This window comes from Drosophila ananassae, chromosome 2L, assembly GCF_017639315.1.
Source record: "Drosophila ananassae strain 14024-0371.13 chromosome 2L, ASM1763931v2, whole genome shotgun sequence".
Classification (NCBI taxonomy): domain Eukaryota; kingdom Metazoa; phylum Arthropoda; class Insecta; order Diptera; family Drosophilidae; genus Drosophila; species Drosophila ananassae.
This window is the reverse complement of record NC_057927.1, coordinates 862,212-884,659: the sequence shown is the minus strand read 5'-3', so window position 1 is coordinate 884,659 and position 22,448 is coordinate 862,212. Positions and strand designations below refer to the sequence as shown.

The following is a 22,448-nucleotide window of genomic DNA, read 5'->3' as shown; positions in this document are numbered from 1 at the left end:
TAAAAGGATAGAGCTTCATTCTATTCCTCCTATAAACTCTCCATTGTAGGAAACAGAATCTATTTATTTGTTTTTATTTGAATACCAAGACAAAATTAAAATTGGTTCGACCAAGATCAGGGAAGCACCACCGCAAGGAAGGAGAGGCTTAGGACACTACGATCTACAGAGTAAAAATGCAACTGGCATGTTAAATATTAACCTCCTAAGACTGCAGCCTAAGACAGCATCTTGCGGATCATGTAGTTAAGGATGCCGCCGTTCTTGTAGTAAGTAATGTCCACCTCAGTGTCGAAGCGCAGAATGGTCTCAAAGACAGCTCCATCAGCCTGAAAAGAGATAAGAGGTATAATATCCCTTCCAATGGCCAAATACTCGCGTGTTACCTCCACTTGGATCTTCTGGCCCGGCTTCAGGCCGCTCTCCGGCAAGGCTATGTTGTAGATCTCCCGTCCGTTCAGGTTCAAGGTCTCAGCGCTCTGTCCTGGCAGGAATTGCAGGGGAATGATGCCCATGCCCACCAGGTTGGAGCGATGGATGCGCTCGTACGACTCCGCAATGACCGCTTTAACGCCGAGCAGGAATGGACCCTTGGCGGCCCAGTCCCTGGAACTGCCACTGCCGTAGTCCTTGCCCACCACCAGGACCAGGGGAGTGCCCTCCTCCCGATACCTTTCGGCCGCATCGAAGATGTCTAGCTCCTCCTGGCTGGGGATGTGCAGAGTCCGGGGGCCTGTCTTCGGGACCAGCTTGTTGACCAAACGGATGTTGGCAAAGGTTCCGCGGGACATGATGGCATCATTTCCACGCCTAGATCCGTACGAGTTGAAGTCTCGCGGAGTAATGTTCCTCTCGGAGAGGAAACGAGCCGCTGGCGATGTCCTGGCAATAGATCCCGCAGGGGAGATATGATCCGTAGTCACGGAATCGCCCAGGAAAAGCAGACAGCGCGCCTTCTGGATGCTCTGCTGCTTGGGCAGATCGCTGGTCATGCCTTCAAAGAACGGGGGGCGCTTGATGTAGGTAGAGTCGGCGCTCCAGGAGAAGATCTTGCCCTCTGGCACCTGCAACGTCTGCCAATCCTGGGAGCCCTGCTCGATCTTGCCTGGATTTGCGGATAAATCAGAAACGATTTTTTGGAAGCATCTGATTTTTCGGAAGGGTACTCACTGTAGACCTCCTGGAACATGGCGGGGATCACATGCTTGTTCTCCACCTCCTGAATTTCAGACCGCGTGGGCCAGATGTCCTGCAGGAAGACCTTGTTACCTTGCGCGTCCACGCCGAGGGGCTCCTTCTCAAAGTCAATGTCCACTCTTCCGGCGATGGCGTAGGCAATTACCAGCAGGGGACTGGCCAAGTAGTTGGCCCGGGTATTCGGGTGGATGCGGCCCTCGAAGTTACGGTTTCCGGACAGAACTCCCGCACAGACCAGACCATTCTTCTCGATGGTGTTGACCACATTCTCGTCCAAAGGTCCCGAGTTGCCGATGCAGGTCATGCAGCCGTAGCCCACGATGTCGAAACCAAGCTTCTCCAAGTACGGAATCACACCCGACTCCTTCAGGTAGTAGGTGACCACTCCGGAACCAGGCGAGAGAGATGTCTTGATGTAGGGAAGGATGTTGAGGCCCTTCTCCACCGCCTTCTTGGCCAGAAGACCAGCTCCCAGCATCACCGACGGATTAGAGGTGTTTGTGCAGGACGTAATGGCGGCAATGACGACGGATCCGTGACCCAGTTTGTAGGTCTTGCCGTCATCCCACTGGAACTCTCCAAAGGCAGCCTGAGCCTCCGGAGCAATGGCAAAGCCCTTGAAGCCGACCTGTACGAAGTTTGGTTGAGTATTTCAATTTCAGCTAATATTTCAGGCGACACTCACTGGACTGGAAAGGCAGGACTTGAAGTCCTGAGGCATGTCGGAGACAGAAACACGATCGTGGGGACGCTTCGGACCGGAGACGGATGTCACGACTGTAGCTAGGTCCAAGGTGATGCTCTGTTGGGTTCAAAGAGTGTTACTCAAAGCTATAGCTCTGCTGGGAGAAAATAGTTCCTCACCTGGGTGAACTGGGGGTCCTGGGACTCAATCGCATAGTCTCGCAGCTGCCGGGTTGCCTTCAGATATTGGCGAATAATGTCGATCTTCTTCTCGGAGCGATCTGAATTTGAAAGAAGTATAGCTTTTTATTCCGTTTCATTGAGGTGGTACGAATATAGACTCACTCGTCTGCTTCATGTAGCCCAAGGTGTTCTCGTCAATGGGGAAGTAGCCCACAGTGGCGCCGTATTCGGGACACATGTTGCTGATCGTGGCCCTGTCGGCAATGCTGAGCTCCGCCACTCCCGGGCCGTAGAACTCCACGAACTTGCCCACCACTCCCAGCTGCCGGAGGTGCTTGGTGATGGTCAGCACCAGGTCGGTGGATGTGACCAGGGGACTCAGCTTGCCCACCAGCTTGTAGCCAATCACCTCGGGCAACAACATGGAAATGGACTGTCCCAGCATCACGGCCTCCGCCTCAATGCCACCCACTCCCCAGCCCAAAACTCCAAGGCCGTTGATCATCGTGGTGTGGGAGTCCGTGCCCACGACACTGTCAGGATACAGGATCTTGGAGCCGTCAGTGGTATCGTTTTCGAAGACTACGCGGGCCAGGTACTCCAGATTCACTTGGTGGACGATTCCCGAGCCAGGGGGCACGATCAGCATGTTGTTGAAGGCCTTGGCTCCCCACTAGAACAATGAATCCAATGTAAGTATGTCTCGGTTCAACAAGGACATGGGATTACCTTCAGGAAGGTGAAGCGCTCCTTGTTGCGCTCAAACTCAAGAGTCTGGTTCTTAGACAGAGCGTCAGGAGCTCGGGCGAAGTCCACCTGCACGGAGTGATCTATGACAAGGTCGGCGGGGCAGATGGGGTTGATTTTCTCCGGGTCTCCGCCCAGCTCCACCACGGCATCGCGCATAGCAGCGAAGTCCACAACGGCAGGGACTCCAGTGAAGTCCTACATGGGAAAAATAACTTTAGGAATAAGACCCAAAAAATAGCGTTAGTATGGTGATGGTCACCTGCAGGATCACTCGGGCTGGCTTGAAGGAGACCTCCACATCGTTGGATCCCTGCTTGAGGGCGGGTGACCAGCCCAGGATGCTCTGCACATCCTTCTCCAGGATGTGGAAGTTGTCGCAGTTGCGCACCGCCGATTCCAATAGCACTCGGATGGAGTAGGGAAGCTGGTCTGGGATGTTAATTAAGAAATAAGGTGTTAATTATATGAGAGCGTTAATATTGGTTTTTAGGATGACAGTCAGTTCGTTTTAAGATTGAAATTGTTCCTAAAGATTGCTTCTGGTATAGAACGGACTGGTATAGAACGGTCTATACCCCATAATTATTTAACATATTTAGCCAAAAGAAATGATATTTCACTTTTTAATTTGTCGCCATGAGTGGGGTCTACTGTAGTAGTGGCTTAGATAACTTTCTGTTATCACGGAGAAGAATGACTGCCCTGTTTGTTCAACACTCGATCCCCGGCTGATAGCAGTTCTAGTACCATTATGCTTCTGGGTAGCCCTCACCTCGGACTCTGCGAGACCCCTGTGCCCTCAGACACGCGCCGCTCCTCCAAAAACATTCCACCGGCCTCTAAAATTAAGAATCTTAATTCATTTTCGGAAGCTTCGAACCACGACCCCAAAAAACATCAGATTTGGCTCGCTTTCCTCGTCTATTGATAAGTGGGCACGTAATGGAAATTAAACCTGTAGCACGATTCGTTATCACCGGCAGACGAGCCCCATTGTGGTGGCTAATCAGCGGCAATGGCTTTCGCTTTCCTTGTGGGACGAGCTTATATATATACACATTTTAAAGAACACCACTAAAAATATAAGCCCCACTTAAGCGGCTCGGGAGCCACCTTCCAATTGACACTGATCGACTTGCAAATTAAGGCGTTATGCCGTTCGCCGCTGCGCCCTCTTTTTCGGGGTCAAACTCCAACTTCAACAGGTGCCCCAGGTGGAAAGTGAGGAGCTTCAGAAGCCACAACCTGCCTTTAAGTCCTAACTAACTTTGAATTTGAGTTCCTGGACACGTCGGCAGCCCGCCCCCATTAAGGCTCCCCCACTCGATCTTGCCCCCAGACTCACCATACTTTCCGTCGATGGAGGCGAGGTCAAAGTACTTGTACGTCTGGCCGGCCTGCGAGAACGACTTCTCGAACTGGGCAAAGGGATTGGCGCCTGTTATGTAAAGAAGGGTTTAGCGGACATCTAACCACTCCGGAGCAGCCACTTGCCTGACATGTTTGCTTCTTCCAAGACCTGCTTTCACCTCAACTTTACTGAACTTACTCCGGACGAGCAAAGCCACAAAATGATTGGGGCGAACGGTGGGTTTGGGGATTGGGGCCTTATCGGTTGGGGAAATCGATTGTCGCTTTCGCGGTGTATTCCGATAACATTTTGGCGCGCTCTTTTGAAATTTTGCGAATATCCAAACTACCCCATTTGAAAGTTCGATGATATCAAATGGATTATTCAACATTTTATTTTAATACATTCTCATATTTTGTGATTTCTTTTAGGAAAAATTAATTATTTAAGCCTTTTAGGAAAAATTAAGCAATAGCTGTAACTCAAACCCGAGAGATTTAAAATGTATAATGTAAAAACAAAGTCAAGTTTGCGTAATTTTAATTTCTTCAATTAAATAAACATCACAAATGCCTAAGAATTCTTAAATTAGTCACAGATTATTTAAAAATTCAGGGAAATAATAAAAGAAATTAAAGGAAATCCTCCTAAGAGATCATCTTCCGGATCATGTAGTTCAGAATGCCGCCATTTTTGTAGTATGTGATGTCCACCTCGGTATCAAAGCGCAGAATGGTTTCAAATTCGGTTTCATCAGCCTAAATCAATAAAAAAATGAAGTATTTAAGATTTTTCCAAGTAAAGGGAGTAAAACTGTACCTTCACTTGGATCTTCTGGCACGGTTTCAGGCCACTCTCCGGCAGAGTAATGTGGTAGGATTCGCGTCCATTCAGTTTCAACGTCTCGGCGCTCTGTCCTGGCAGGAATTGCAGGGGAATAATGCCCATGCCCACCAGGTTCGAGCGGTGGATGCGCTCGTACGACTCCGCGATGACCGCCTTTACTCCCAGCATATAGGGGCCCTTTGCGGCCCAGTCCCTGGAACTGCCACTGCCATAGTCCTTACCCACCACCAGGATTAGCGGTGTACCCTCCTCCCGATACCTCTGGGCAGCATCGAAGACGTCCATTTCCTCCAGGCTGGGTATGTGAAGAGTCCGAGGACCTGGCTTCGACGTCAGCTTGTTGCCCAAACGAATGTTGCTAAACGCTCCACGCGCCATGACGGCATCATTGCCGCGTCTCGATCCGTACGAGTTGAAATACTTCGGGGTGATATTCCTCTCTGCGAGGAATCGGGCTGCCGGCGATGTTCTGGCAATGGTTCCTGCTGGAGAGATGTGGTCCGTGGTCACGAAGTCTCCCAGGAAGGCCAAACAGCGAGCCTGCTTGATGCTCTGCTGCTTTGGCAGATCGCGGGTCATGCCCTCGAAATAAGGGGGTCGCTTGATGTAGGTGGACTCGGCGTCCCATGAGAATATCTTGCCTTCAGGCGCCTTCAGCGACTGCCAGTCCTTGGAGCCCAGTTCCAGCTTGCCTGCATGGTTGGTGAATCAAATACATTTTTCTTTAAATTCTTCTTGGATTACTCACTGTAGACCTCCTGGAACATGGCCGGGATAACATGCTTGCTCTCTACCTCCTGAATTTCAGACCGCGTGGGCCAGATGTCCTGCAGGAAGACCTTCTTTCCTTGGGCATCCACGCCCAGGGGTTCCTTCTCAAAGTCAATGTCCACTCTTCCGGCGATGGCGTAGGCTATAACCAGGAGAGGGCTGGCCAAGTAGTTGGCCCGGGTGCTGGGATGGATGCGACCTTCAAAGTTCCTGTTGCCTGACAACACTCCCGCACAGACCAGACCGTTCTTCTCAATGGCGTTGACTACACTCTCGTCCAAAGGTCCAGAGTTGCCGATGCAGCTCATGCAACCATAACCCACAATGTTGAAGCCGATCTTCTCCAAATAGGGGAGCACCCCAGACTCCTTAAGGTAGCAGGTGACCACTCCGGAGCCGGGAGAAAGGGAGGACTTGATGTAAGGCGCAACGTTGAGACCCTTTTCCACCGCGTTTTTGGCCAACAGACCGGCTCCTAGCATAACCGAGGGATTCGAGGTGTTGGTGCAGGACGGGATGGCGGCGAGGACTACGGAGCCATGGCTCAGCTTATAGGTTTTTCCATCCGTCCACGGCACTTCCCCAGTAGCTTTCAGTGCCTCCGGGGCAATGCCAAAGCCTTTGAAGCCCAGCTACAAGAGAGAATCTTTAGAAAACAGTTTCCATTTCCACACTGTGATTACTCACTGCCTTGGAGAGACCGGACTTGAAGTCTAGCGGCATGTCGGAGACGGGGACATGGTCGTGGGGACGCTTGGGCCCTGATACGGAGGACACAACAGTGGCCAAATCCAAGGAAATGGTCTGCAATTAAAGTATTCGTTTAAACGTTTGAGTTTGAGTGGTATGATTGGTCTCACATGGGTGTACTTCGGGTCTTGGGACTCGTCTGCATAGTTCCGCAGCTGCTGGGTGGCCTTAAGATACTCCCGAATAATATCTATTTTCTTCTCCGAGCGATCTTTAGAGGATTACCATGAAAGTAAGAATTGTTAAGGAAATTTAGAACTGTGCAAGCTTACTTGACTGCCTCATGTAGTCCAAGGTATTCTCGTCGACGGGGAAGAACGCCACAGTGGCTCCGTACTCCGGGCACATGTTACTGATGGTGGCTCGGTCGGCAATGCTGAGCTCCGCCACTCCCGGGCCGTAGAATTCCACAAACTTCCCCACCACTCCCAGCTGCCGGAGCAACTTGGTGATGGTCAGCACGACATCCGTGGAGGTGACAAGGGGCCCGAGCTTTCCCACCAGCTTGAACCCAATCACCTCCGGCAACATCATGGCAATGGACTGTCCCAGCATCACGGCCTCCGCCTCGATTCCGCCCACTCCCCATCCCAGTACCCCGATGCCGTTGATCATGGTGCTGTGGGAGTCAGTGCCGACGACGAAGTCCGGATACAGGATCTTGGAACCGTCGGCAGCGTCCTCCTCGAAGACCACATGCGCCAAGTATTCCAGATTCACTTGGTGGATGATTCCCCCACCAGGTGGGACAACCATGAGGTTATTAAAGGCCTGGGCGCCCCACTAAAACGGAATAAATTGGGTGAAATGGATGAAAAAGGCTGTTTTAAGGATGAGCGGCTTACCTTTATGAAAGTAAAACGCTCCTTGTTGCGCTCAAACTCCAGGGCTTGGTTCTTGGCCATTGCATCCGGAGACCGGGCGAAGTCCACTGCCACAGAGTGGTCCGCCACGAAGACGGAAGGACACACGGGGTTGATGCTCTCAGGGTTGCCCCCCAGTTCCACCACGGCATCCCGCATGGCTGCCAAGTCCACCACGGCTGGAACTCCTGTGTAGTCCTGAAAACGTACCAAATACGTGAGTAAAGTTAGGATATCCCCGTCTGATGGAGTGGCTCACATGCAAAATCACTCGAACTGGCTTGAAGGAGACCTCGACATCGGTAGAGCCCTGTTTGAGGGCTGGAGACCAGCCCAGGATGCTCTGGACATCCTTCTCCAGGATGTGGAAGTTGTCGCAGTTGCGCACTGCCGATTCCAAGAGGACTCGAATGGAGAAGGGCAGCTGACCTGAAAGTGGTTTAATAAAATGACTTTGAATTTGAAATTTCAACTTTTTAGAGAACGACAGGGACATCTTCGACTCGATCAGGATCACCTCCTGAGTCAGTCTGTTTCTATGGAAACTAGTCTCCTTCGGTAATTTAAAGGTATCGCCTTTAAAATAAGCATATAACCGGAATGGCCGACATCGATCGCCTATATCCTATAGCTACCATATAAGCGAACGATCGGAAATGACACAAGTTTTTGGTTTTTGAAGATAGAAGGTTGTTCGGTTTTTCAACATTTTTTGTTAAGACATTTTTTTATTCTTCAATATCCAAAACGATGTATATCTTATAATATAAAATTATACTTAAATGTAAGGGTATATAAACTTCGGTTCCGCTCCAAGTTGGCTTTGCTTCTAGTTTATTCATTTATTTCAATCAGTTTCACGAAATTATTGATAAAATTGGAACGTCATAAGAGTAATGCCCCAGGCGATCAGTTCTTTATCAGCAATTGAATGGCTCTAGTTATATTATAAAGTGGGGTAGTCCTAATCTCAGATATTTTTTTGTATATATAGATCGCATATTATGCACATATGTACCTATAAACAAAATCCTCTGCTTATGGGAAACAAATTTGGAATCTGTTTCGTTTCTATTAATAGCTGAGTGGGTCAAAAAGAAAGTGTTTTGTTTAGAAACCAATAGAATTGTTTGTTCATTTCATAAGAGTACGCCTCGCTTTCCTCATTTCATTCACAAGAGGGCTCCATACCTTATCACCTAGATAGATAGAGGCTTAGATACCAGGCTAACGTTTTGATTGACTCGACCCTCGACTGATAATAGCTATTTTAAAACCGACGCTTTGGACACGCGCTGCCCCCCTGTTAAAATATTCCAGTGGCTCTCGTCCCATTTTCCGCCCACTAGTCCCGCTAGTGGGTCCCGCACGCACAACGGTCTACTCCACTACCCGGTTCATACATGTGCAACCGGTTAATACCTGTTCTAGAAATGAGTGAAAATAAAAAAGCTTTATAAAAGCTAAAAACTGATCGCAGAACACAAACCGCAAAATAATCGATTCCCGAGCTTAAAAGTATTTTTAAGTCTACCAGCTAAGTAATTAATTGAAAATAATATTTAATTAATAGAAAAGGCATTTCAGAAAAAAAGTTTCTCAAAAACGCATTAAATAAATCTTCATTATATCTAAAAACAACATTTAGCGATTAATGCATATTTTTTCCACATTTTTAACAAGTTCTATCGATTATATTGTGAGAATTTGAAGAATCACTAATCTTTTGAATAAGGTGTGATAGGATTCTAATCCAGATGTTTTAATTTGAGTTTGTAACAATTAAAAATTTAAAGTTACCCGCCAAAAACCCATATTTTCTATCACCACTAGCTTCAACAGGTTTTAACGTTTACCAACACTGATATCACTTAATCTCTCCAACCTTCTGATCGAACGAGAGCGGCGGTAGGCTCTTCCGGATCGATATTTATTTAATTTTTATAAAAAAAATTAAAGCTACCTATCAAATTATAGGTGGTCGGATAAGGACTGTGTCAGTTGGACTCCGAGTTCATTGCGAGCTACATGTAATATACAGGTATGTAATATTCCTGTTGGGTGTCTTTAAGCGACGCCGTCCAGAAAGCACCGTTAACTTGTATGGACGCTTCCTTTCCAGGATTATAACAGGTGCACTTTTCATTTTTTGGACCAATTAAAATTAAAACAGAATTTTAGCATAGATTACTGCTATATGCAGAGAAACTACCTTGTCAAAGTGTGATAATTATACATTTTTAGTTGGAAGTAGATGCTTTCCAAAATGGACGCCTTGCTGGGAGTACCTCACCCTCTCCCTAGGATATGTTTGGCAGAGGAGCACCACAGTATTCGTCAGTAGGAAATCCGAACGTAAATTGACCACACTTAGCGGGGACACACTCGGATCTCCACTACAAAGAGGAGCACTGCAGCATTCAAAAGGGGCGAGTTAGACTTGAAGTGACGGCATCGAGAAAGCATCGATCTCTTGCAGGGACGCTATTTTTCCAATATTATAAAAGGTAAAATCTGGAATTTCGTGCTTCATAAAAATTAAATAAAAGAATCATAGATTACGGCTACTTGGAGTAAAACTGACGTGGAGAATTTCGTATACTTCGCCGGGACAGTTGGCGTTTCAAAATGGCCGCCACGACGGGACCTCCTCCCACCCCATGATGTAAAACAATTTTGAGAGGAGCACCGCAGAAATCATAAATGACGAGTAAGTTTTAAAGTGACGCCATTTTAGAACCATAATTTAATTATGGGGACTCCTTGTTTCCAGGACTTGTTATGTTCCATAAATCCAGAATCCATGCATATATTACTGACACCTGCAGTTTTTCTGCGGTGACATCCTGCGCTCCAAGGTGGACGCCTCGCTGGACACCCCGCCCCCTCTCGTAGGACCTGTTTTGCAGAGGAGCAGCGCAACAGTCACAAGTGGGGTGAGTGGGAGACTGAAAATTACCCACGCTTAGTGGGGACACATTGATCTCCACCATCGCGGGGGATCTCTGCAACACTCGTAAATGGGCGAGTTAGTTTTGACGGGACGCCACTAAGAAAGCATCTATTGCAGGGACGCTATTTATTCATAATTATAAAATTATAAAGGGAAATCTGCAATTTCGTGTCTGATTAAAATAAAGTAACTGAATCTGATCATCGGTTACGGCTACTTGCAGTGAAACTACAGTGCCAGGTGTGAAAATAAAGAAATTTCGCGAGGACAATCTGCGTCCAAAATGGACGCCACGGTGGGACGCCATTTATAAAAACGTAACGATCGAACCAAGATGCTCCTTTTTTTGTACAGGCTTCTAAAAGGTGAGAACTACACCACATCGAAATTGCAATTTAAAAAAATAATCCAAGCTTAGATTACTGCTAACTATACAACGATTACCTATTAGTGGGGAAATCTGCGTTCCAAGATAGACGTGTTGGATCTGGGTCTCCTCCCACGTCCAGTAGGACCAATTTTTATTGGAGTACCATAGTTTGTGCGGTGAGTGTGTCTAATGCCATTGGCGAGGGGGCAATAAATTGCTTTTAAATTGGGTAAGGAAATGGTGTTATGGGATAATTATTACAGAAATTTGTTCTTATTTTTAGTAGCTAAATTGTAGTTTTGCATGATTGCATGTTTAAAGTATTTAGTAGAAAAATTAGTAGATCATTCATTAATCAATTTCATTAACCAATTTTAAATTTAAGCTCTGATAATATGTACCCATGACATACATTAAGATATAGTGTCTTTCTATATATTCAAAAATTGTAAATGACCCGCCAAGAGTTGATTGGCAACATCACCAGCTGTGGGTGGTCTAGTTTTAACGTTTACCAGCACTGTACCATTAGTTTTTAAGATTGTCAACACTGATTGCACAAGAGCGGCACGTTGTTCCGCCGTATTTGTATTTTTGGAATTTAACAACGATCATGAATCTACCCGTCAAAGTGGCGGTCGCTAAGGACCAGCTGCGTCGAATGCACTGCGAATTTAATCCTCTGTCGCGGTGCGACGGTTCTGTGATGTACAGCCAGGGTAAGTATAGAATCTTAGCCACAAAAACGGTTGGTAACTTTTGGCAACTTATGCTTTCAGGAGCCTCAGTGGTTATATCCGCTGTTTTGGGCCCCGTCGAAGTAAAATCGCAGAACCTGAGCATTGACGGCAGCTATTTGGAGTGCAATTATAGGCCCAAAGCTGGCCTACCCCAAGTAAAGGAACGCCTCCGCGAGGCGGCCATAAAGGATATTTTGGATTTGACTGTGCTGTCGGAAGCGTATCCACGGTCCAAGATGTCGATACAGGTGCAGGAGCTTGAGGATCGTGGAAGCGTAAGTGGAAGTTGTATTTTGGTGTAAAGCTCTAATATCCTTTCTTTCCTAGATGGATGCTTGCGCTGTGAATTCGGCCTGTCTGGCCATGCTTATTGGAGGCTTGCCCCTCAAGTGCAGCTTTGCCGCTGTGCACTGCATTATAGACGAGCAGGGAGATTACGTCCTGGACCCGGATCATAGTGAAACTGCCCACCAGCGTGCTAGTTTCACTTTCGCTTTTGATTCCATGGAGGGCAACTTGTTGTTGATTCAGACCAAAGGGGCTTTCAAAATTGAACAGTTTAACGATATTGAATGCCTTTGCCGATCGGCTAGCCAAGAAATCTTTAAGTTCTACCGGAGTCAAATAGCCAAATTTCATGGTGCAAGTCAAGACATTAAAGCGAACCATGAAAGTATGGAGACTATTTGATTAAAATGCAGATTGTTAAGGTACAGTGGATTTTTATTTTTTGTCTGTCTATTTCGAGCTGTTTGCGTAGTTCGAGATACTGGTAATTGCCAATGGCTTGCCTTTGAGCACCTGCGAGTTCGACTCCTCAATGTGCGCGACTACAAAGTCGCCAATCTGGATAGGCTGGTCTGACCCGAGGGGCTTGCCTGCGGGGACAATGACCTTAATATTGGCATCGTTGCGTCCGAACCAATGGGAGGCAGAGCGCTTGCTCTTGCCCTCTATTAGGATGAGTTGCTCATGGCCCTCCATTTTTTTGTGTAGTTCTGTGGCACCGGCTCGGAACACCTCCACCATGCGTTTGAGTCTTTCGTTCTTCACTAACAACGGGACGTCGTCTTTGAATCTTCTGTGGGCGGTGGTTTTCTCACGCATACTGTAAGCGAAGAGGTAGGCTACGTTGTACTGGACTTGCTGGATGAGGGAAACGGTGTCCTGGAACTCCTCCTCCGTCTCGCCGCAGAAGCCGCATATGAAGTCGCTGGATAGACCGACATTTGGCAGGAACAATCGGATGCGGTCGACCAGGTGCAGATACGCTTCTCGACTGTAGCCGCGCCTCATCCTCTCCAGAACTTTGGTGTTGCCCGATTGCGCCGGCAAATGCAGCTGCTTACACACGTTCGGATAGTCCCTGATAACTCTTAGGACGTCGTCTGAGAAGTCCTTCGGATGCGGAGAGGTGAAGCGGATGCGCATTTCGGGAACGGCTTCGGCCACGCTCCGTAGCAAACGGGAAAAAGTTATGCCTCCAGACTTGGGTTTGTAAACAGTTTTGAAGCCAGGCACCGGCACGGAATTGGGATCTTTTTCCTGGCTGGTGCCCCCGTCCCTGTAGGAGTTCACGTTCTGCCCCAGGAGAGTTACCTCCTTCACGCCTTGCTCCTGCAATGCTCGGACCTCTGTTAGTATGGACTCCAAGGGCCTGGATCGCTCGCGGCCTCGGGTGAATGGTACAATGCAGTAGGTACACATGTTGTCGCAGCCACGCATGATGGAAACATATGCGGTGGGCGATTCGGAATTCAGTCGCACCGGCATCACATCAGCGTAAGTTTCGTCCAGCGAGAGCAGCACATTGATGGCGGAGTTGCCGTAATGTCGGGAAATGGCTAGGAGGCGAGGCAAATCCTTATAGCTGTCTGGGCCAGCTATCACATCGACGCACTGCTCCTTCTCCAGCAGCTTCTCCTTCAACCGCTCCGCCATGCAGCCGAGCACCGAAAGCTGGAGTGGGTGCCTCCGGGGACTCCGTTTGCTCTTCATGGCTCTGAGGTGCTTCAGTCGGTTCCAGATCCTCTGCTCAGCCCCATCCCGCACCGCGCAGGTGACTAGCATGATGATGTCAGCGTCCTCCGGGTCCTGGCACCTTGCGTAGCCGTTTTCCCGCAACACACTCCACACGACTTCCGTATCGTTGGTGTTCATTTGGCAGCCGAAGACTTCGAAGTGCACTTTCCTTCCCTGGCCATGGAAGTCAATGGGCTTCAAGTAGGGAACACTGGTGTCCACGAGCTCGCCCTCCTCTGGCTTGAACCTCGAAACTGGTTTGGCAGCAAAGAAATCCTGCAACCCGGGCCCCTGTTGAATCCTTTGCATAAATGTGCTGGCACGTGGTCTGCTGTCAGTCCGGTCTCCATTCCTGCCAGCCTGTGGTGGAGCTGGCTGCGTTTGTTGCAAGGATGTCGAAGTGGAGCACTGCCTCACTTGGCGCAGCAGCGCCCGGCAGCCTCTTTTCATGGCTCCTGGATTCCGGCTGGATGTTTATTTCAAAATTATGCAACTGCCTGCCGGTCAGCTGTTTACCCAACAGCTGATTTTTATCGATGTATCGTCTCAGGGCGCTAAACTAGTGTTGTTATCAATGCTTTTCGCGCCTTTTCGTGGAGAAAGGTGAAAGTGGTTTGAAACTCTGCTCTCAATTAGGGCGCGCTTTGCTGAATTTTCAAATTTTTTCAATTTAACAGACCATCTCAGTCAGTATACATACCTGTACATGAAACAAATATTTAGTAAAAATTAGTGGTTAGACCTTTCCAGACTTAAATAAGACTTAACGATGTGTTCATCTTCTGTTCATCTACACTTTTTGTTTTTTTTTCACGATTTTCCATCGATTTATTTCCGAAAAAAGTTCTTTAAACTCGATTAAGAAGATGTTTTTCATCAGGGTTCACTCAGGGTGTTTCCATTTTCATTTGACGCAACGATGCCATTTCCCTTTGTTTATACATTTATTTATTTAATTCTAAGCTATTTATTTTTTGAATCCTGAACATTTTTATTTTGGAAATTGATCATTTGAATTTAATTTAATAACATAAAATTTAAATTAATTAGAATTAAGAATTAACCAAGTGCATTTCATTCATGCGCTAGTATACATTTTTAAGGAATTTTTTATATAAAATTGGACCACATGGTTTATCCCTATGGACCACTGGGTTGCCTCTATCTTGGCCAATACCTGTCCAATTATTGCGGGGAATACCTTAAAAGATTCAAGGAGCGATTCCCTATCAATCTGCATTGAAACCCAAGATCGAAATATTTTTTACATTTTTTGTCCATTTTCCTGATGGGACTCCTCCGGAAATCCATAGTATGGCCCATATGGACCACTGGGTTGACTCTATCTTGGCCAGTACCCGTCCGATTCTTGCGGGGAATACCTTAAAAGATTCATGGAGCGATTCCCTATCAATCTGCATTGAAACCCAAGATCGAAATATTTTTTTAATTTTTTGTCCATTTTCCTGATGGGACTCCTCCGGAAATCCATGGTATGGCCCATATGGACCACTGGGTTGTCTCTATCTTGGCCAATACCCGTCCGATTCTTGCGGGGAATACCTTAAAAGATTCATGGAGCGATTCCCTATCAATCTGCATTGAAACCCAAGATCGAAATATTTTTTTAATTTTTTGTCCATTTTCCTGATGGGACTCCTCCGGAAATCCATGGTATGGCCCATATGGACCACTGGGTTGACTCTATCTTGGCCAGTACCCGTCCGATTCTTGCGGGGAATACCTTAAAAGATTCATGGAGCGATTCCCTATCAATCTGCATTGAAACCCAAGATCGAAATATTTTTTTAATTTTTTGTCCATTTTCCTGATGGGACTCCTCCGGAAATCCATGGTATGGCCCATATGGACCACTGGGTTGTCTCTATCTTGGCCAATACCCGTCCGATTCTTGCGGGGAATACCTTAAAAGATTCATGGAGCGATTCCCTATCAATCTGCATAAAACCCCAAGATCGAAATATTTTTTACATTTTTTGTCCATTTTCCTGATGGGACTCCTCCGGAAATCCATGGTATGGCCCATATGGACCACTGGGTTGTCTCTATCTTGGCCAATACCCGTCCGATTCTTGCGGGGAATACCTTAAAAGATTCATGGAGCGATTCCCTATCAATCTGCATAAAACCCCAAGATCGAAATATTTTTTACATTTTTTGTCCATTTTCCTGATGGGACTCCTCCGGAAATCCATGGTATGGCCCATATGGACCACTGGGTTGTCTCTATCTTGGCCAATACCCGTCCGATTCTTGCGGGGAATACCTTAAAAGATTCATGGAGCGATTCCCTATCAATCTGCATTGAAACCCAAGATCGAAATATTTTTTTAATTTTTTGTCCATTTTCCTGATGGGACTCCTCCGGAAATCCATGGTTTGGCCCATATGGACCACTGGGTTGTCTCTATCTTGGCCAATACCCGTCCGATTCTTGCGGGGAATACCTTAAAAGATTCATGGAGCGATTCCCTATCAATCTGCATTGAAACCCAAGATCGAAATATTTTTTTAATTTTTTGTCCATTTTCCTGATGGGACTCCTCCGGAAATCCATGGTATGGCCCATATGGACCACTGGGTTGTCTCTATCTTGGCCAATACCCGTCCGATTCTTGCGGGGAATACCTTAAAAGATTCATGGAGCGATTCCCTATCAATCTGCATAAAACCCCAAGATCGAAATATTTTTTACATTTTTTGTCCATTTTCCTGATGGGACTCCTCCGGAAATCCATGGTATGGCCCATATGGACCACTGGGTTGTCTCTATCTTGGTCGCGGAATACCTTAAAAGATTTGTTGAGTCTATCAGTCTGCACTTAAACCATTGATCCAAATTTTCTTTGTTAATTTTCGTGCAAAACTGGACCCGCGGATTAGCTTTATCGATTCGTGCGTGGACTTCCTGGCAGTCTAAATTTAAATCCCTCCAGTAGGGGAGGGAGAAGCTGGGAATAAAGCGTGATTAATTGTATTTATGTTTAATGTTGTTCAAACGAAGCGAGGTTGCAAATGGCAATGGTCGCACATAAACCTGTCTGGCCGCACATTTGAGGGCGGATGGACAAACTCGGATCAGCCGTAAGAAAATTAGCCCGGCCTCATTATGAGCTTATCGTGGTCATGTTAATAATGCACAGGTGAAGACAATGCAATGGAAAGGATAACAGATGCAATTGCTTCGTAGCTGCTCTGCAGCTCTGCCGACACTTTGCGGCTTTGTGGGCCAATAACTGAATAATTGCTTTGCCACTGAGTGCGGCTCATTAATGTGGACCTTTCGAGATCAACTGCCTTTCCAGGCACCACGATAATTTATAATATTGTGGAGCATTTTCCGAGGACCCACTACTTTGTGTCTGGAGACGGAATAGTGGGATGCTCAAGTCTGAAGCGAACATATTTTGTAAACAGTTACAAGCTGAAATATTTTAATGAAAATGAAATGAAAATTCCACTTTCGGCCAAAAGAATTTCGTAATTACAGCGAAAAAATTCGTAATTAAATTCATGAAGTTGCCCCAGTCCGGAGGGAGCTACTTGGGGGGCTCGTGTCCCACTCGTATCCTGGAGCTCGCATCGTTGTGATTGGCCTGGCCCTGAGCCCTGAGCCCTGTGCTCTCCGCGTTTGGATGGTTAAGAAATTTCTTGTATTTGTCGGCACTTTTGCGCCAAAGTTATTCTCCCAAGAGTTTTCCTTCTAGTCCGTTGCTATAAATCTTTCGGGCCGGGATTGGGGGAGTGGGGTCGGGTCCTTGGAGCAGGAGGGCCTGTAAGGGAGAGCAGTTTTGTGGCTTCTGCATTCGTTGAGCGGCTTAAGCGGAGAGTTAGTGAAGTAGGACACTCACATATCTCAATGAAACTGTCAATAAACAATAAATAATTCAATCGCACAAATGCGTTCTATATTTAGTTGGAGCAATTAATCCGACGTTTCGGCCTGCGAACACGCTCCTCGCTCCGGCCCAGTTGACAGTTTGTGGAAGCTTTTTAATTGAATAGTGTTCATAGCGGGGATTACGAGCGCATGCTCTCAGAATTTAATTATTCCAATTCTATTGCGACACCTACACTTGAGCCAATGCTTGATCCTGCAACTCTCAAAACCGCGCTCACCTTCAGGACCAATTCGAGCTCCATTCGACCCCCATCCCGACGACACTCGAGACCCATAACGCGGGCGCACGCATAATGATCCTGTGAATGGCTCAATGCGTGTTCTGGCTCCACCCGGAAAAGTTTACTTACAGCTTACAGCTGAGTATTCCTATTTTTCGGAAAGCGATTCTGCTCCCCGCCCACTGGCGGCCACCCTGGGGGCGCATTCCGGCTGCAAGTAGCTGCGCGGGTGGAAGCAGGAAGCGGTGCTAACGGCTCTGCTGAGAGTACTTCGCCCCACGCAGGAAAGACAAAAAGGCGAAAGCGGAAAACAAAGACGAGCGAGTCAATGTTAATAGAAAACGGCTCCTGTCGTCGTCTTGGTTTCCCTTAAATTGAAATTGTCGCGGAAATAAAAATTTGCATATTTCAGCATTGATTTCTCCACCCGCAAGGACCCTCCCGGGCGCCCCGGGGATCCCTGTCGTATGCGTAGTGCTGCAATAGATTTAGAGCTAAAGTTTTTTCCTTTGTAATTGATTTGGAGCGAACAAGGACAATTTTAATCAACAGAGATGCATTGGAGTTCAGGAGATCTGTCTTAAAGCACTGACTTTGTACTTGGTCTTCAATATTTCTCGGACAGTGCATAAACTAAACGAAAACCCAATAATAGGACAGTGGAACGGCAAAGACTCCCAAGCGGGATCCTTGGTCCTGTGTTTCTCATTACTGGCTGCCAGTTCCAGTTGCAATTTCTAGTAAATCCTGACGCTGTCACAATAAAATCCACTCAAGCTAAACATACGTCAGCAGTGACGAGAACCGACCTTCGCTACCAGCCTGAGTCTGAGTCCGAGCCGGAGCTGGAGCTGGAGAGTCCGGGCCAAGTCGCACAAATTTATACCCCAGAAAAAACGGACATCTCCTCGTTGCCGTTGGCAGGACTTGAAGGCGCAGGATATAATAGCAAACTACTCATTGATTTATTTACGAGCCGCACTGATGGGCCGGCAGCTGGTTCTGAGCGCAAGAGCTGCAGCTCCCTTTTGATACTTTGCATACAGTGATGCTTCGGAAAAGGGACCTCCTTAAAGCTACTTCAAAAATAAAATTGCTAATTTTAAAAATGTGTATGTTGTATTGCAAAAGAAGGCTTAGATTCTCAAATGGAGTGGTCCGCTTAGAAGCTCCACTGTGTCTAAATATTTGTCGATCTTCTGCCCTCTTTTTCGAGCCCTGCCCCACAAATTACAGCTAAATTCTCGCTCGGACACACTGCCATCGCCCATGGCCTGGCCCTCCTGCCCCGCTGCTCCTTCGTCTTTGTGCAGGGTCCTGTGTGCTGTGACTTACATAAAGTGTCCTCGACTTGGGCAAGTCGAGTCATTTAAGCGCAGGTCGTAGATCTTCCAAAGCAATGGCTTTTGACACCCAATGTGGGCCCTGTCCCTGATGCCTAGCGCTTAAATATTCACGCCGTCCGGCCATAGATGGCTTTAAGGATGCTGGGACTGCTCGCCAGTCTGCCTGCGGTGTCGGCTGGTAATTTTCATTGTCACGTGGCGGTAATTACCGGTGTTGCAGACACAAACACAGACCCGGGCCCCGATACAGATACAGATGCAAACTCCAAATGCAGACTCGCGGCCAGACACAGACGACGGTGGCTTTGAAATCCACACACTCGTACACTGAAAAATTTAAATCCAAAATAGTATTTTCATCCATTTTCCATTTAAAGTCAGCTCTTCAATGGCTGAGAGTTGCGTTTATTTGGTTATTCACCAACGATCAGTTGGCCAACAAAGCTTCGGCTCTGACCAGGCTTTGGCTCAGTGTCCCTTTCGATTTCCCTCCGCCTGTATTTGTTTATTTCCAAGGATACGTGCAGCTGTGTGAGTGCGCCATATCCTGTGGCGTCGCGACGCGCTTTACAATTTCAATTCATTGAATTTTAACAGCGCCGGTGCTGCGTCTGTGAATGTCCTTGTGCCTGGGAGCCCAGTTAACCGAAAGTTTGTAAAACGTTATGTGCAACATTCTGCGGGAGCAGCCTCCACCGGCATGTAGGCCGCTGCAGCAGGAGCGTGTCCTGATCCCGGGCCGAGCCAAAGTCCATTGTCAGTGTCCTTCGTGCAGGTCGCCCGCCACTGATATTAAAACGTGTTTTATCACCCGCCGCCATTTCGCGGCCGGGTATTCATTCCAATTGCGGCCAGATTGCACTTTTCAAGTGCGTGTTAATGCACACAATGTGTGTGGGCGGTTCCTTTGGGGGACTTAGAGGCCTGTGGCGGGGTGCGGGGGACGGCCGGAACTTAAAGCTGACTCAGCCCCAAGCGGACGGCTATTCAAATTAGAGGAACGAGCTGGCAAATGTCACAGCAGCAATCTAAACAAAAAACAGAGTCGAGCCGGCGAAAGGGGTTGATGCTTCGAGAAAAAAACAGGAATTTGAATGGGGACTGGGAATGGAAGGACATACACTTAAATAAAAAGGTTACAGTTGAGAGAAGCAAAGTCTAAACTTCTCATTCAAGTTCTTACATATTTGTTTGTAGCTGAAAAACAAAACATTCTGTATATGGTAGTTCCATTCAAATATCCTTAATTTAATGGCTCGCGTTTCCCTTAGTGCAGGCACTTTGTGGGGTATCCTAGCAGCAGCTGTTGTTTGTCCTTTGCCGCCATTTTGTGCCACTGTGCTTGTGTGTGGGTGTGCGAGCGGCATCCCTTTCTCTCCGAGCCGAGTTTGTTACATTTTCGTTTTGCAATTTCATTAAATTCCAACATCCGCCATAAATCTTCCACTCTTCAGCACGGCTTCTGTGCTTTGAAGCGATAAAGGTATGTCTGCTGTGTATCTGTGTCTATGTTTGTGTGGGTCTGTGTTAGTGTGTGAGTGTGTTTGGGGATCCCACACACACACCCGTACAAACACACACACACAAGCACACCCCCCACCACACACAGAGCCATTCATAGCGTAACGTAACCCAAAATGGCCGTTGAAGTGGTTGAAAGCGATTACGCTGACTGCCAAAGGTTGACATGCCTGTGCGGCTTCGGTTTAAATGTTGTATGAATGAGCTTTGGGGGACACTCTGGGAATTCAGAGTTATGTGGGGTTGCCAGTCCTTGCCAGGACTAGGACTTTAAGCTGCCCGCTATAAACTTGCTGCCCAGCTCCTCTATTAATATGTCTCTCCGTCCCCCTGGACCAAGCTTCGCCCCTGACATTGACAAGTCATTGGCCGTGTTTATGTGGGACTCTCTAGAATTCGTGCCGTGCCGGAAAACATAACTTAACAACAGATTAAAAGGCCATAGAGCGTGTTCCAGTTTCGGATTTATCATTGCCTGAAATTTGTCTGTTTTTTAATCTGGGTATTCTCTTCTCCCAATATTATCAAGCTTTTAGCAAAAGAATTTCAAAAATAATGCATTTTGTGGAGATTATTGTATTAGCTAGGGGGTGCCAAAAATACTATTTATTTTTATATTTATCAGACATTTATATAAAGTATAAAAGATGGCTTTATTTTCTTTCACTTATTGACTTGTTAATTTACAAATATTGACTTTTTCAGATTAATTTTTTAATACATCTGTCATTTGTTTTATAAAATAGTGATAATCAGTGAAAAGTAATTTAAATTTTATTTACTTAAATTAATTAATATGCTTACAGCTTCGGAAGTTAAAATATTTTAGTTTTCTAATAACGTCGAGTTAAATTTTTCATTTCTGAGTAAAAAGTATAATTAATCATTTTTTAGAGAAAGAAAAGTGTTAAAATTAGAAACAATTATTTGCGTTTTGGCTGAAGCATCTTTTGAAAGTTATATAATATGATGATATACTCCCAGTGCTTTTTAAAGAAAACTGAGCTGCAGGGAATCCCTCGCTTGGCAACGATTGGAAAATGGGAAATGCATTTCAAAGAAACTGAGACGCAGGGCATCCCTCGATTTGGAATTTTGGAAGTATTTGGAAATATGTTGGAATTTTAAATTGGAGTTATATTTTGAAAAAAATAAATGCAAGAAATTAAAATGGAATGGAAAGAGCGGTAAGTCATACATTTAATATATTTTATTTCATTTATTATATTACATACACTTCTTTTAATTCAGTATTATTCTAAATATTTTATTTCATATCATATTCATATACACTATATTTGATGATTTTTGAAATTATGTACTTTATCACTTTAAACTTTATTTACTTTATTGATTTTTTCGTTATTTTTTTAGACACAATGTCTATTGTTTCTTATCTTTATAGATTTTTGTATCGTTATTGATTTTCTTTGCTTAACTGTGTTGAGCTACGGGGAATTATAGAGAGTGAAATGAGGCGAATAGTGTTTTAGTGTTTGGCTACTTGGGGGTTTACTTTATTTACAAAAAATACTTCTATATTCTATTGCGGTCTCTACAATTCCTCACCCTTGGGCCCGTTTCCTTTTCTGGGAAAAGGCTGACGACCCAGCTGGTCGGGCTTGTCTGGCGCTTATTAAACTGAAATCCCCGCCTCAAGTGGCTCCCATTGCCACTGCAGTTAACAATTTTCGCTAACCACCCAGGAAAATATTATTGTTTTTATTTTTGAAAGTGTCCTGGTCGGGTTTTCGCCTTTCAACTCAGTGATGACTAGTGGGTACTCTGAAAAAGAACTCTTTTACTATCTTTGATTTAACTTATGGTCTATAGTCTTCTTTGTTTTATTTTCATAATTTATATTTTCTTTATTATAATTATTTCATCTGAGTTATGACAGTATCTATTAGATACTGCCTAACCAATATTGTTTTTTATTTTCCTATATCTGTCTATAT

At 46.1% G+C, this 22,448-nt stretch overlaps 4 protein-coding genes and 1 long non-coding RNA gene across 6 annotated transcripts; 2 read left to right on the top strand and 3 right to left on the bottom strand.

Annotated features, from left to right (window-relative positions):
• Nucleotides 1–58: 58 nt before the first annotated feature.
• On the bottom strand, nt 59–4,439 carry LOC6500307 (cytoplasmic aconitate hydratase). Of its 2 annotated transcripts, XM_001952904.4 has the most exons (10): nt 4,309–4,438; nt 4,160–4,252; nt 3,074–3,243; nt 2,794–3,009; nt 2,227–2,737; nt 2,062–2,162; nt 1,883–1,999; nt 1,171–1,825; nt 387–1,105; nt 59–329 (listed from the first exon to the last, which is right to left on the bottom strand). In XM_001952904.4, the coding sequence occupies exons 1-10, from the start codon at nt 4,313–4,315 to the stop codon at nt 219–221; spliced, it is 2,700 nt and encodes an 899-aa protein (XP_001952939.2). In that variant the 5' UTR covers nt 4,316–4,438; the 3' UTR covers nt 59–218. The 2 variants fall into 2 exon arrangements, with proteins under 2 accessions (XP_001952939.2, XP_032307773.1); XM_032451882.2 differs by having other exon boundaries at nt 59–1,105; nt 4,309–4,439.
• A 344-nt stretch (nt 4,440–4,783) lies between these two features.
• On the bottom strand, nt 4,784–7,891 carry LOC6500306 (cytoplasmic aconitate hydratase). Its single transcript, XM_032449456.2, has 8 exons — nt 7,655–7,891; nt 7,378–7,593; nt 6,805–7,315; nt 6,643–6,743; nt 6,470–6,586; nt 5,760–6,414; nt 4,985–5,703; nt 4,784–4,923 (listed from the first exon to the last, which is right to left on the bottom strand). The coding sequence occupies exons 1-8, from the start codon at nt 7,889–7,891 to the stop codon at nt 4,813–4,815; spliced, it is 2,667 nt and encodes an 888-aa protein (XP_032305347.1). The 3' UTR covers nt 4,784–4,812.
• Nucleotides 7,892–9,248: 1,357 nt separating this feature from the next.
• LOC123257114 lies at nt 9,249–11,244 on the top strand. Its single transcript, XR_006507066.1, has 6 exons — nt 9,249–9,436; nt 9,640–9,902; nt 9,953–10,105; nt 10,169–10,713; nt 10,767–10,894; nt 11,104–11,244. It is a non-coding gene; the product is annotated as an uncharacterized LOC123257114 (long non-coding RNA).
• A 6-nt stretch (nt 11,245–11,250) lies between these two features.
• On the top strand, nt 11,251–12,171 carry LOC6500251 (exosome complex component RRP46). Its single transcript, XM_001952902.4, has 3 exons — nt 11,251–11,437; nt 11,498–11,733; nt 11,786–12,171. The coding sequence occupies exons 1-3, from the start codon at nt 11,332–11,334 to the stop codon at nt 12,146–12,148; spliced, it is 705 nt and encodes a 234-aa protein (XP_001952937.1). The 5' UTR covers nt 11,251–11,331; the 3' UTR covers nt 12,149–12,171.
• LOC6500305 (CDK5RAP1-like protein) lies at nt 12,164–14,004 on the bottom strand. The gene has a single exon (XM_001952901.4). It carries the CDS (start codon nt 13,928–13,930, stop codon nt 12,197–12,199), a length of 1,734 nt encoding a protein of 577 aa, XP_001952936.1. The 5' UTR covers nt 13,931–14,004; the 3' UTR covers nt 12,164–12,196.
• Nucleotides 14,005–22,448: the final 8,444 nt, after the last annotated feature.

What these genes read in the sequence shown, in the direction of transcription:
- LOC6500307 (XM_032451882.2), bottom strand. An exon ending in AGCGCTTCACCTTCCTGAAG is followed by an intron (nt 2,738 to 2,793) that starts GTAATCCCATGT and finishes TCATTGTTCTAG; the next exon opens with TGGGGAGCCAAGGCCTTCAA. An exon ending in GGGCTACATGAAGCAGACGA is followed by an intron (nt 2,163 to 2,226) that starts GTGAGTCTATAT and finishes TTTCAAATTCAG; the next exon opens with ATCGCTCCGAGAAGAAGATC.
- LOC6500306 (XM_032449456.2), bottom strand. Translation starts at nt 7,891, where the DNA reads ATGTCCCTGTCGTTCTCTAAAAAGTTGAAATTTCAAATTCAAAGTCAT. An exon ending in CAGTTCGAGTGATTTTGCAT is followed by an intron (nt 7,594 to 7,654) that starts GTGAGCCACTCC and finishes GTACGTTTTCAG; the next exon opens with GACTACACAGGAGTTCCAGC. An exon ending in AGCGTTTTACTTTCATAAAG is followed by an intron (nt 7,316 to 7,377) that starts GTAAGCCGCTCA and finishes ATTCCGTTTTAG; the next exon opens with TGGGGCGCCCAGGCCTTTAA.
- LOC6500251 (XM_001952902.4), top strand. Translation starts at nt 11,332, where the DNA reads ATGAATCTACCCGTCAAAGTGGCGGTCGCTAAGGACCAGCTGCGTCGA. An exon ending in TTCTGTGATGTACAGCCAGG is followed by an intron (nt 11,438 to 11,497) that starts GTAAGTATAGAA and finishes TTATGCTTTCAG; the next exon opens with GAGCCTCAGTGGTTATATCC. An exon ending in AGCTTGAGGATCGTGGAAGC is followed by an intron (nt 11,734 to 11,785) that starts GTAAGTGGAAGT and finishes TTTCTTTCCTAG; the next exon opens with ATGGATGCTTGCGCTGTGAA.
- LOC6500305 (XM_001952901.4), bottom strand. Translation starts at nt 13,930, where the DNA reads ATGAAAAGAGGCTGCCGGGCGCTGCTGCGCCAAGTGAGGCAGTGCTCC.